The sequence below is a fragment of the Gopherus evgoodei genome, chromosome 6, assembly GCF_007399415.2.
Source record: "Gopherus evgoodei ecotype Sinaloan lineage chromosome 6, rGopEvg1_v1.p, whole genome shotgun sequence".
Lineage (NCBI taxonomy): Eukaryota > Metazoa > Chordata > Testudines > Testudinidae > Gopherus > Gopherus evgoodei.
Window position 1 is genome coordinate 109,787,700 of NC_044327.1, and position 14,751 is coordinate 109,802,450.

General features: G+C 42.0%; 1 protein-coding gene across 2 annotated transcripts in view; it reads right to left on the minus strand.

The window, feature by feature from the left end:
* The window catches only part of WDR70 (WD repeat domain 70), a 258,843-nt gene that overhangs the window by 140,248 nt on the left and 103,844 nt on the right, over positions 1 to 14,751 (minus strand). For both annotated transcript variants that reach the window (XM_030567828.1, XM_030567829.1), the window contains exons 8-9: positions 8,063 to 8,216; positions 912 to 988 (exon numbers count right to left, since the gene is read on the minus strand). In XM_030567828.1, coding sequence (XP_030423688.1) covers positions 912 to 988; positions 8,063 to 8,216 — 231 coding nt within the window. The remainder of the gene's footprint in view (positions 1 to 911; positions 989 to 8,062; positions 8,217 to 14,751) is intronic.

A 14,751-nucleotide genomic window follows, 5' to 3' on the forward strand; every position in this document is an offset into this window, starting at 1 on the left:
AAGAACTAAAATGTGATTTCAATGGTTTTGTTTGTTTTTTTTCATTAAAAAAACCTAGTAGTTTAAAATGTTGTTTTTTGGTATACATGCCTTCTTTTCTCTCCTTCAAACTGTGTGAACTTTCCAACAAGGAGCATTAGTTTCACTGTGGGAGGGGAGGGTATAAGTGAGTGGGTGGGGATTGTTAATACAATGCTTTTGTCATTTTGAAAAGTGCCATACTGAAGGCACAGGTTACCGGAATCTTCTGTTTAATTACAAAGGAATCTTCTGTTTAATCACTGCCCTCAGCCCTGAGCACAATGGTACCAGTATATTTAAGTCTCCATTCCCATTTAATACTTGGCCTCATTGCTTAAAATTCCAAGAAGGGAGTAAATTAGTGCCAAACATCACAGTGATTTTTGTGATTTGGACACTTGTCACTAGGATCAAGACTGAGACCACAAATTCATTTCCAAACATCTACTAGACAGCTGTCAAAGGGTAACACTAATCAATACCTACCTAGGCCATATCCAAACCTGTGACTTTGAAGTGAAAGGCTGTGCCTTCCCTCCTACAAATCCTTTGAGACATCCAGTGACTCAGTGAAAATACTAAATTTGGGGGCTCATTTTTACATCTTTCTAATTTGAAATATATTACAGTATATTCATCCATATATTTTTCCTGCTATTTCATCACCAAAAGCGACATATTAAAAAAATAAAGAATGTAGACAAACCAATAAACTCTTCTAGAAGCCAAATTATAGACAAATCTTACACTGGGTTCCAGATTTCAACAAACAAGTTCACTATTGACTGTTTGCAACCAAGTTATAATTGGGGAAGGTACACAGAGATCCTAAAATGCAAAAGCTGACAAACCCCAAAAACATTCTGGCACTGACATGAACCTATACTCACCCATCATTGGAACAAGTCAAAAATTCTTCTTTTATTTTGGGATGCCAACAGCCTGTATTAAGCATTGCTGTATGACCCTGGAAGAATACAGAAAAACATGAGAACCTAATTCTATGGCAAACAATTTTTTCAAGTAGGCATTTACTTTCCCCTCATTTTTCAGGATCTCCACCTAAAATAACCTACACTATTAGCTATATTCCTTACTGCCAATTATTTCATATGTAAAATGGACAGTCTTTTAAGAACAGTCCTTCAAACCAATAATGTAATACACAATCATCACGTTGGATGCTTTTTTAAAATACAAAATATCAATATACAAGGAGAAATCTATGGCCAGCAGAGTTAAAGAACAATAAATATATTTAAGTTTATTAAGAACAAAAAAAAAATTCTAACAATGGTATTGATACATTCCTAGATGGAAATGATAGAATTATCAAAAATGCAGAAAAGGCAGAAATGTTCAATAAATATTTCTGTTCTGTATTTAGAGAAAAATGGTTCATGTAGACATATGGCATACGATGATGATACTTTTTCCAATCAAATAATAAATTGGGGGAGTCAGAGATTTTTAAATTAGCAGGGTCCAGATTACTTGCATGTAAAGATTTTTAAAAAGAGCAGTCTGAGAACCTTGCTGGACCTTAAATATTGATTTTCAATGAGTCTTGGAACACTGGGCAAGTTCTAGAAGACAGAGAAAACTAATGTGTTAATATTTTAAAAGGGTAAAGGCACAACCTGGATTACAGGCCTCAGTCTAACATCCATTCCAGGCAAGATATTGGAACTGCACATCAATAAGGAATTAAAGGAGGTAATATAATTAGCGTCAATCAATGGGTTCATGGAAAAAAAAGGTCTGATCAAACTAACTTGATTTTTTTGTAATGTGATTACAAGTTTGATAAAAGTAATAGTGTTGATGTAACAGACATATTTCTCTAAGGCATTTGACTAGCTCTGCACAACATTTTGATTAAACACTAGAACAATATAAAATTAATCTGGCTGATGGGTCTCAAAATGTAACTATAAAACAGAGAATCATCGAGTGCATGGGTCTCATAGTGCTGTCACAGGGTAGCTGCCTCTGTGCCTAGGCTGAGTTCAGCTTCCCTGTACTGGAGCATGTGAACCAACTGAGCTAATTAAACAGGGCTGGGCTATATCTGGACCTATATAAAGAGGTAGAAGAAGAAATGACTGAGACAGGCTGAGCCCTATGGACGGAACACCACAGTAACTGGCTCCTGTGGTGGGTCCCTGGAGTGAGGGCCCAGGTTGGCAGGGAAGCCAGCCCTGTGACTGCTGCTCTGGGAAGGGAGCAGAGCTGACTGAGGCTGGGAGGCTGCCAGAAACTGGAGTGCCAGAGACCTCTGAGAGGGGTGTCCCTGAAGCTTTGGGCCAAGGACTGAGATAAGACTATTTTCTGTCTGTTTGATAACCTCTGTTTAAAGAAATAAACCTCCTTGAAAAGAATCAACCCGGCAGCGCATGCTTTGAAGCTAAGGAGAAGAGACAACCCCTGTTGCAGGTCCTGCAGGGATCAGTTCTTGGCCCTACGCTGTTTAAACTTTCTATATCAGTGACTTGGAAGAGAACATAAGATCATAACTAAGACCTTACCAAATTCATGGCTATGAAAAACGTGTCATGGACCGTGAAATCTGGTCTTTTGTGCGCTTTAACCTATATTATACAGATTTTATGAGGGAGACCAGCATTTCTCAAATTGGGGGTCCTAACCAAAAAGCGAGTTGCAGGGGAGTTGTAAGGTTATTTTAGGGGGGCTCACGTATTGCCAGCCTTACTTCTGCACTGCCTTCAGAGCTGGGAGGCTAGAGAGCAGCAGCAGTTGGCCAGGCACCCAACTCTGAAGGCAGTGCCTCACCGGCAGCAGCGCAGAAGTAAGAGTGGCAGTACCATATCATGACATCCTTACTTCTGCGCTATTGCTTGCAATGGCTCTGCCTTCAGAACTTGACTCCCAGCCAGCAGCTGCCACTTTCCGGCTGCCCAACTCCAAAGGCAGTGCTGCCACCAGCAGCAGCGCAGAAGTAAGGGTAGTAGTATCACAAACCCCTATTCCACGACCTCCCTTCCCCAAGGCCCTGCCCTCGCTTCTTCTCTGCCTCCACTGGGAACAACGAGCATCAGCTGATTGGGCAGGGAGGGAGGGACGAAGAGGAGGAGAAGGAACTCAGCTCACTGCAGGAAGAGGCCTGGGAGCCGGCAGGACCAAGCTTCTGCCCCTGCCCCCGCAGAAGGGGGCGGGGAGGGATGGAGGGAGGAGAAGAGTGGGCCAGGCAGGATTTTTAATGGCACACTGCTGCCTGCTGGGACTCCGGCAGGCAGCAGCGTTCCATTAAAAATTGGCTATAGTGGAGACTTTGGCACGCATACCATAGGTTGCCAACTCCTGATCTATACACAGAGAGGCTGAGTGACTTCCCATGGCCACAAAGAGTTGGGGCAGAGCTGAAAATACACCCGACCCTTTTACATCTAGAGGACAATAAATGACATGACACTTCCATTAAGGAGAAATCTTTCTAGTCACTTTTGTAAAACTGAAAATAACATTATAATACCAAGCAGTTTTACACCAGACTCAGTTTAAGTTTAGGTGCTTCTAATAAGAAGTGAAGGTATTCTTTCTTTAATGCCTGTGTATAACTTACATTAAATATTACCGAGAGTGCTAGGAAAACTTCAGTATATATATACCTTACAGTTCACTCTCTCACTATTTCCCCCCAAAACACAATCATTCTTTTTTTTTTTTTTTTTTTTACTAGTTTACTTGTGCCTCTGAATTTAATTACTCCTGTCACTCTTCTTCCATTTGTCTCTTTTCTCTCTCACAATGGCAAGTCACCTAAAGACTTAAAACTGGACTGTATCATCACTTAATTCATGGAAATATGGAACAATCTACACAGACAAGGAGACAAGACTCTAGCTCATTCTGATCTCAAGTGCTTGGGATTTCCACAGCCAAGTGTCCTTCACCAAAAATGCCATGGTCTACAACTTTCATCCTGAGCTCTATCAGCCACTTCCTGTTGGAGTGAGTTGTGGGAATAGAGTGCTCTTGAGCCATCTTTCAGCCTAACCATGGAGAGTTTTAAATAATATAACTAGATCCTTGAAACAGATCTGAAACTGGATCAGAATGTATTTTCATAAAAGATAACGCTGCTCTACAGCCAAAATGCTTCTGAAATAAATGTAGTCCAACTTTACTAATTCTGGGTCACTGAGAACGAAAATGATGCTTAAAATTGTTGTTTGGCTCTAGTTTTCAAGATATGCTATTGGGTCAGTATATACGACCCTTGACTTGGGAATGGCCGAGGATAAGTGAGTTATAAAGGGAAAGGATCTCAATTTAAACCAGAAATGACTAAAATACATCTTTGACTGGATCTATGAATAAATCTATGACTGGGTTTGGACAGTACTTGCTTTTTAGGCAAAACAATGAATGATGCAATCTGAAGCTGGTATTGCGTCATACATGATATGAATTGCATCATGTTATTTCTAGAAGTCATGGATGATGCAATCATAATGAAGCTTACGTCACTCTGCTGAACAAATTGCCCTATATCAGCTCTAGAAAGCATACAGTGTCGTGCTTTCTTATTTGTCAGTGTTTGATTTTGCAAAGGGATACATTTCTGTTTAGCCAAAGTGAGCAGAGATGCCTCGTACTTATGTGAACAGTGCAGATAACTTCTGCTATTTTTGTGGTGAAATGACTTTTGCATCACAAAAGCGCAGTATAACCACTATGGTTAAGAAAGCCTATCACCTTTATTTTGGCTGCAAAATTGGAGATCAGGACAAGAAGTGGGCCCCACACATATGCTGCAACACTTGTGCAACAAATCTTCGCCAGTGGTTGGACAGGAAAAAGAAATCTACGCCTTTTGCAGTGGCAATGATGTGGAAAGAGCCAACAGAACATACCAGCAATTGTTACTTCTGCATGGTGCCTCCAGTTGGGAAAGGTGTGTCAAAGAAGAAAAAGTGGACTGTGCATTATCCAAACATTCCATCAGCTATACGCCCAGTACCCCACGGAGAAGGACTGCCAGTTCCTGATGCACCAGAATCATTCTCACTTGAGTCAGACGAGGAAGAGGAAGAGGAAGAAGATGAAACTTCTGGTCCTGAACCATCAATGTCACAGGACCCACATTTTCTCCCATCCTCCTTCTCTGAACCACACCTCATAACACAAGGTGAACTGAATGACCTTGTCAGGGATTTGGAACTACCCAAGAGGAAGGCAGAGCTGTTGGGCTCCAGACTACAGCAGTGGAATCTCCTGGCAGGCTATCAGGGCAAATGGAGCCCATCAATGCTTGCAGACTATTGCTGGACAGTGACAAGAGATGCTCCATTTAATGAATACAAGAGACAAGCCAAGAAGCGCCGAGTAGACACTGAATAGGACTAAACTATGTACATAATAGTTTTTTGCCTTTTGTTTCATAATAAATTTTATTTATATAACCCTTTTGCTGATTTTTAAAGTGTTACATAAACAGGACAGGTGAAATATTATCATGTAAAGCAACCATAAACACATGAAAAAACTAGGTTTACAATTTACGATTAAAACTCTACTATCTACACAATAGACATAGACATAAAATGTAAAAACTTAAATATCTTAGAAACAGTAGCCAATCTGTTGTTTTAATTGTCATATTTGAATTCAGCACATCAAAATACATAATAAATAGCACATTTTATCTCTGAAGCAGACGACTTCTCAAAAATTGTAGGCCAGTGTAATTTGTAAGCTGAGAGTGGACAGATCCATTTCTTCAAGAAGGAAATATCTGCTGATGGACATTTTACCAGAATTTAAGCCACTGATATTCTATATCAACTCACAAGATTTCAGGAAAAAACTGGAAAAAAAATAAGCAAACTATCTTTCTCAGGGAAAATGCTTTTATCCAGTTCCTTTGTGTATTTTAGTTAGTTTGACAAAGTTGAAGTGTTGGCACAAGCTTATTAAATAAGTTTGAAGAGAACAAAGGACTCCTATAATATTACATAAAATTTAAAATCCACACCTTCAAAGCTAAAATTGAAATTGTTTCAGATTGTTTTTAAGAGTTATTATGGAGACAGTTTTAGCAACTATTTAAAAAAAATTAACAGGGAATGAATACCTAAAAGTCTATAACTACTCCAGTACTTTGATTGTAGGACCATCATATAGTGAGATTTCAGAAGTTTACAAGATAAAAAAAATCTGCATTATTTTTAATTAAACAAGAACAAAACATCTGTTTATGTTATATGGGGCTTTATATACATTCTGCTAGCCAAAAGAAATAGTGTTCTGATATGAACAGCATCAAGTAATGCAGTACTTAGGCAAGTTACTTGGCAGTAAGCCCTACAAGCATTAAATACGGCAAATTTATCACAAATCCGAGTGGTAGATTTTATCATTACACTTAAATTATTAATTTTAAACTATTCACAAAACTGACCTGCATTTAAATTAACTATGTAAACAGACTTGTTATCCCATGTAACATATGGGGAAAGAAGATGGAAGAGTGGTCAAAATCCACTGAACACGTGTTAAAATACTTTAAAATATAATTTATTATGATTGTGTTTATAACAAACAGGTTTCTATTCTCTCCCAATTACATAAAACACAAAACTATAAAATAAATTACACTGACAAGAGTAGGAGTCAGCCCTTTTTCATGTACACTTTTAACCACTAACAAACAAAAATGCACATTATTATTACTATTTACTATTCATTGATGTTCTTGGCACTCACCAAGACACAAACAAGACAGCTGTTCCTCCCTTCTCAGCAGGAGGATGGCCACCTTCCAAACGGAAAGGGGAGACCTGAAGTCTTTGCAGACCAACGTCCCATTTGGGCAACAGTATTCAGAAGTGAGCTGAGTCCTTGAGGCAGGCTGAAGAGGGTCTACCCTGGTTATACAGGAGGGCACTATAACTTTGGACTGGACAGAGTTTAAATGCTAGTATGTGAGACATGGTGGATTAATTTTAATTAATTAATTAATTATATTAATAAAGTTGCAGCCTGATGCTTAAATCCATTTCTGTGTCAGGATTTCATTCATCTGTGTGTCCTGATGATACCAACCTCAACAGCTCACAATCTACATGACAGACACAAGAAGACATGGTGCACATTGAATCCTTTCTCTGGGACTCGCGCTACATTTAATTATCTTTGCCCTTAATTTAATAGGGATTTTTTCCTCTATTTGCTCATCCTTCAAGTGCGAAGAAAGTGTGTATGCTTTGTGGTCTGTTAATGGGAAAGTAAAGGAGAATGTGTAAGCATTAAGAAATATGAGTTAAATTCTTGCATTCTTTCTGGATTATATGGCAGGGGTGGTCAAACTGTGGCTTGCAAAAGTGCGGCATCCCACCCCACCCCTCATTCTCAGACTGGGGGGCAGGGGAGAGCTCAGGGCTTCTGCTCTGTGGTGGGGTAATGGGGCTAAGGACTTCTGCCAGAGACAAATGGTGTCTCCCGTGGGGCGGGAGGGGGGCACAATTTAAAGGTTCATCCTTTCCCACAGTTTGAATAAACTCCTCAGGCATGCCCCCCTGCCTTACCTACAACGGCTACCCCTGAAGTTCCCAGGTGTTTGCTGCTGCCTCTCCTCATGACCATAGCTCCTAGCTTGTCAGCTCCAGACACTGCAATGCAGGTAGGAGGCCCAGCAGCACCATGTGACTGAGCAGCACCAGCAAACCTTAGCAAAAATTGGGGGGGGCAAGTAGCCCCACATGCCCCACCATGCATCACCTCTGGTTTCAGCCCAATGGAGGGTTTCAGGGTTTCAGCCCTGTGGAGCTTGCCTGCCGAGGCTCCATGCTTCAGGAGCAGGGACTGAAGCCCCAAGCCCCAGCTCCTGAATGTCTAAATATTGTCACATGCGGATCAGAGGGTCAGTAAATTTGGCCACCCCGTTATACGGAAAGCTTGGAAGGGAAGAAAATGCTGTTATATCAAGGACCATCACCAGAACAATAAATAACCTAAATAAAAGTACAAGACAACTATACCAGTATAGAACAATACAATTTAAAGTTTCTTAACTTACCTTGGTGTTTGCCATGTCCACAATGTACTGGTCTCCTTTAATACATTCCATTACTGGAAAGCCATCTCTGTCAAGAACTTTAGCTTGAGAGTTACCAGACACAACAAGAATGACATCTCCCGTGCTGCTATACTGTAAAGATTTGATTTGGTGACTGAAAAAAATAAGAAAACACAAAATATGTTTTCATTAAATATGATTTCCTTCCGCCAATTTGAAAACGAAGATGTATTAGTAGTGAGAAAATCCTTAAAAACATAAATGCTCGGAATATAAACATATAGTGTATATATAGTATTTCTATGAGACAACTAATATGCAGGGATTAGAGGCAGTGAGAGCAATTTTTTGCACAAGTAGTGCCTACCTGATTGCCTACATAATAACTTTTACAGAGTATTATACATTTTACTTTTGGGCAAACATATTTACCATAAGGGTACTTTTGTAACTCTAGGTAACAGTAGATAAGTGTCACAAGAGGTACATCTCTTCAGGGCAGAGATGATCCCTGGATCAAGGGAGGAAAGATGACCCAGCCAGAAGGGCTTGATAGATCTCTCTACATCTCTATACAAATTAGCAGAACCTAGTGTTCAGAGAAGGAAGGATTACTTAGTCCAGTGGTTCTCAAAGCCGGTTCATCGCTTGTTTAGGGAAAGCCCCTGAAGGACTGGGCTGGTTTGTTTACCTGCTGCATCCGCAGGTTTGGCCGATAGCGGTTCCCACCGGCCGCGGTTCACCGCTCCAGGCCAATGGGGGCTGTGGGAAGGGCAGCCAGCATATCCCTTGGCCTGCACAGTTTCCCGCAGCCCTCATTGGCTAGAGCGGCGAACCGCAGACAGTGGGAGATGTGATTGGCTGAACCTGCAGCCACAGCTGGTAAACAAGCCAGCCCGGCCCACCAGGGGCTTTGAGAACCATTGACCTAGTCTACCTAGGTTAGCTCACAGTAAGTGTAAATTTAGATACATTAAGCAAACCTTTTTTTTTTTGTTCTAATTCCTTTTTCCCTGTGTTTTCAATAACAATCCCAAAGAGCAATAGTAGAGGATTAATAGGATATGTTAAAAAAATAAATAAAAAATCTTAGAATGAAGAAATAGTTCCAAAGTTTAACTATGAAGCTGCTATTGCAACTCCATAATAGGGTGCAACAAAACAAAACATCAAAAGCAACAAAGTTTCACAAGGAAGTGAATGTGGATTTTAACCCAAGCACAAACCTTGGCATACAAAGGTGGAAAAGAAGGAGAAGGCCTGGTGCCATTGCATGACTTTCAGAAAAAAAACTTAAAGGACCCTTCTCCCAAAGCAAGTCCTCTGGCTGATTAATAAAGAGTTGGAATACATGCCAGATGACCACAGCTAAGAATTCACTGGATACTGTATGATGGGAATCAATTCTCAAACTTGTGGTCACCATTTTGGAATTGTTCCATCTAAGACCGTAGCTCTCAACCAGAGGTACACGTACCCCTGGGGATATGCAGAGGTCTTCCAAGGGGTACATCAACTCTCCTAGATATTTGCCTAGTTTTACAACAGGCCACACAGAAAGCACTAACAAAGTCAGTACAATCTAAAAGGTCATACAAACAAAATGAGAAAGTAAGAAATTGTTCAGTACTAGTGTGCTGTGACACTTTTTTATTCTTATGTCTGATTTTGTAAGCAAGTAGTTTTTAAGTCAGGTGAAACTTGGAGTACGCAAGACAAATCAGATTCCTGAAAGGACTATAAAACTCTGGAAAGGTTGAGAGCCACTGACTTAAGGAACAAGTTCTTGCAGCCATTTGTAGAAGTTGATACGCCTCCCTTCAGCTTACACATTCAAAGCTAATATCAGTCCTCATGTGCAAAACATGTGTGTATAGGTAGAGTTTGTTTTAATAAATACTAAGCAACTGCACATAGAAAGAATACTGAGCACTGTCTGACTGAAATATTTTCTGCTGCACAGTACCACAATAACGTCAGCAAAATGATTAGCGGATGAGAGTAAAGAATGAACTTGTTATATTAACTATTAAAGTAAAACAGAAATTATCTGTACTATTATATTAATTTACTGCTGACAAATATGCAAGGTCAAGGATCTGTGACTTAAGAAATAAGCTCCAAATTGCTTGAAGTTTTATATTTGATTCTATTTTGGCAAGACTATTTCTTCCTAAGGTACATAGATTCCTGCAGTGCCCAATACAAAATCCTGGATCAAACTTACATGGCAGAATAAAGCTGCTTAGAAAGAGCAATTCCAAGAGCGTGGCCAGGATAAACTGCAAGTTGGTGGTGGGAAGGACTCTATTAATGAGACAACAATTAGTTGCCCTGTGGAGATGCCAATATCTGTTCTTAATGTTTCAGTATCTTCTTAGCTCAGCATTTGACAAAAAAATAGATGATGATTCTAAAACTCCTAACACCCTCCCTAGCAAATGGGGACTGGGTTTCTCAATAGGGAGCTGTCCCCCTACACTCTGCTCTTGCCTCCTCCCCTCATAAAATCTTTCACTGCAGCCTCTCGGAACTAGGTATATTCCTCTGGTTATTAAGCTTGTGGTAAATTTTTCAAGCAGTAAGTATTCGTGTTCTATGGGGTTTCCTCCTTCAGATGAAGGAGAATGTACTTTTGGTTCAACTCCAACATAAATTTTTTCTCCTATTTTTAAAAGAAGCTGAGTAAATCACTGAAATTAATGCACAATTTAGGTTTTGCTGAAAACTCAAGAAAGCAATCTGTCACTTACTAATTTAGCATTTTATGGTTCATGGGGCAATGTCCTTCTGTGGCAACACATATCTGACCCTCTTCCCCAGTGCAAATCCACTAGCTCAGGGTTAGTTATTAACAGTAACCACATTTAACTCTCCTAACAGCAACTTAAACTAAGCATAAGTTTTGCATACAAAGAATCTCTAGGGGAAAATATATCTATCTATCTATTTATATATATCCAGAATACATTTCATAGTCAGAAGTACAAATTTCAGGCCACAAAGAAGGTTCAGCATGCCTCCATGTTCATATTTAATACTTCAAGCAGCTACTGGATGACATGGTAGACTCCGAAGAGACAGGTTACCTATGCATAATAGCAATTGTGAAAAGGAGATAGGTGAACCCTTTTTGTTTCACAAAACCTTTCTTACACAACACAATAAATTATTGTATTTGGGGAAAATGAAAATTATATATAAAATATTAATGATGTTTATTTTGGGAAGTTTAACATTTTAGAATCATAGATAGATTATTAGGGTTGGAAAGGACCTCAGGAGATCATCTAATCCAACCCCCTGCTCAAAGCAGGACCAATCCCCAAATGGCCCCCTCAAGGATTGAACTCACAACCCTGGGTTTAGCAGGCTAATGCTCAAACCACTGATCTCTCTCCTGCCATCCATCTCCACCCTCTGACAAACAGAGGCTAGGGACACCATTCCTTATCCATCTTGGCTAATAGCCATTGATGGACCCATCCTCCAGGAACTTATCTAGTGCTTTTTTTAACCCTGTTACAGTCTTGGGCTTCACCATATTCCCTGGCAACGGGTCCCACAAGTTGACTGAGTGTCGTCTGAGGAAGTACTTCCTTTTGTTTGTTTTAAAGCTGCTGCTTATTAATTTCATTGGGTGATCCCTAGTTCTTGTGTTATGGGAAGGAGGAAATAACACTTCCGCATGTACTTTCTCCACAGCAGTCATGAGTTTACAGACCTCTATCTTACCCCCTTTAGTCGTCTCTTTTCCAAGCTGATTGAGTCCACTCTGGAGCAGGGCTCATTCTCTTACATATTAAATTGTTATGTTTAATGTTAATGAAGTATAATTAAGGCTGCGAATCTGTTACCGAGTTCACAGAAATCATGGATTCCGTGGCTTTCTGTGACCTCTGTGACTTCTGCAGCAGCCAGTGCTGGCTCAGGGGCTGCCTGGCTTGGGCAGCCCCTGGGCCAGCAGCAGCAGTTTGGGAGTGGAGTGTGGGAAGGAGTTCCGGGCTAGGGTGTGTGGGGCTCCCTGGCTCCTACTGGCATGGCCCTGTAGCTCCTAGGTGGCGAAGGACCAGGGGGCTCTGCGCACTGCCTGCACCCGCAAGCCCTGCCCCTGCAGCTCCCATTGGCTGTAGTTCCTGGCCAATGGGAGCTGCACAGCCAGCACTTGTGGCAGGAGCAAAGTGCGGAGTCCCAGGTCCCCTCCACCACCTAGGAGCTGGAGGAACATGTGGAGCTGGGTAGGGAGCCCTTGCCAGTCCTACCAACCTTACCTCCCACCCCCCAGCACCAGTGGGTGTCCCAGGCCATGCGCTACTGCCTGCCCCCCCATTCCACACTAGCGGGGGTCCCAGGCCACACACCACTGCCCAGTACCCACCCCTCAGCACCAGCGAGGTTCTAGGCCACCTCTCCCAGCACTCGCGGCACCCCCAGAACATCCCATCCCCAAAGCACCTGCAGCCCCTATGCCCAAGTTTTAGTTAGGGGTATATAGTGAAAGTCATTGACAGGTCATGGGCCTTGAATTTTTGTTAACGGCCCACTACCTGTCCATGACTTTTACTAAAAATACCCGTGACTAAAACATAGCCTTAAATATAATAAAAGCAAATACTGGAGGATAGTTATCTTAATGCTCAAAAAAGTGTAGTAGATCTTCATGGACATTTAAAAATTGTCCCTGCTTCAAAGACCTTAAAATCTACATCTGAAGTGTAGGAAGGGTAAGTGGATGAGGAATGAAGGAGGATACAGGAATATAATCAAGCAGATACTCAAATTTATTCACGTAACTATCTGTGTTCCTGTAATGGGTTTTTCATTAAAATACTTAAAAAAAAAAAAAAAAAGACAGATACAGGAAAATGAACATTGACTCATTTATTGTGGACATCACAGAAGACTTTTTCTAAGATCAAGCATTTATCTGAACAATCTTTTCAAATGTAGGCTATAAAAAAATGAAAATGCTTGAACTAGATGTTGATACGCTACAACATATCTGCCAGATGAATTATAATTGTGCAAAAATAAGACTCTGGAGTCCACGGGAAATGGAATAAAACAAGAATGAGAGCTGCCTACATAGGAGTTTCTAGATTAATGTATTGCCTCTTATTTTAAATGGTTTATGGGATGTTTAGGCAAGGGGAAAAAACGGTTACTCACCTTTTTGTATCTGTTGTTCTTCGAGATATGTTGTTCATGTCCATTCCAAGTAGGTGTGTGTGCGCTGCGTGCACGCCAGCCGGAAGATTTTCCCCTAGCAGTGCCGTAGGGTCGGCCTATGCGCCCCCTGGAGCGGCACCTCCATGGCACCCTATAAAGGTCCCGCTGATCCTCAACTCCTCAGTTCCTTCTTCCCGGCACTCCGACAGAGAGCCAGGAGGGGGGATATTGGAATGGACACGAACAACACATCTCGAAGAACAACAGTAACCATTTTTTCTTCTTTGAGTGATTGTTCATGTCCATTCCAAGCAGGTGACTCACAAGCCTGAATTTAGGCGGTGGGGTCAGAGTTCACTGCAGATTGGAGCACTGCACGGCCAAAGGCTGCATTGTCTCTGGCCTGGCATAGTGCAACGTGAATGTATGGATTGAAAACCACATAGCAGCTCTGCATATTTCCTGTGTCAGGACCTGAGCCAGGAACATCACGGAGGAGGCCTGTGCCCTTGTGGAGTGGGCTGTGATTGGTGGGGCAGGCACCTTAGCCTGATCGTAGCATTCGCAGATGCAGGCCATGATCCATGAGGAGATACGCTGTGATAAGATGGGGAGCCCCTTCACTCTGTTGGCCACAGCAACAAAGAGTTGGATTGATTTCCTGAATGGTTTGGTTCTTTCAATATAGAATGTCAGGGCCCTGCTAATGTCTAGGGAATGCAGCCTACACTTCATGCTGGAGGAGTGTGGCTTAGGATAGAACACAGGGAGAAACATGTTCTGACCCATGTGGAATTGGGAGACCACCTTAGGAAGGAATGCCAAGTGTGGCCGCAGTTGGACTTTGTCTTTGTGAAAAACAGTGTATGGAGGCTCGGACGTCAGCGCTCTGAACTCCGATACCCTCTTGGCCAAGGTGATAGCCACAAAGAATGCAAACTTATAGGAGAGATACAGTAATGAGCACGTAGCCAGGGGCTTGAAGGGGGGCCCCGTGAGGGCAGAAATAACCAAATTAAGGCCCCCGGCTGGGACAGGTTGTCGAGTATGTGGGAAAAGCCTATCCAGGCTCTTGACGAAGCGACCAACCAGTGGGTGTGCAAAGACTGAACCACAGTCAGCTCCTGGGTGGAACGTGGAGATGGCCGCCAAGTGAACCCGAACCGAAGAGAGGGAAAGACCCTGCTGTTTCAGATGATGAGTGGGATAGGTGCAAGCAATGAAGCCTGTCCCTGCTGTTCTGCCCAGATGGAAAACCATTTCCACTTGGCCATGTACGTGGTCCTGGTGGAGGGTTTCCTGCTACCAAGGAGGAACCTTGTCTAACCTGCTGTCAGCATTGCATTTCCACTGGGTTTAGCCATGGAGCATCCAGGCTGTGAAGTGGAGCGACTCCAGGTTCGGGTGCCAGAGGCGACCTCGATCCTGTGTGATCAGGTCCGGGAGCAGGGGCAACACGAGGAGCGCCTGCATGGACATCTGCAGTAACGATGTGAACCAATGCTGGTGCGGCCACGCCA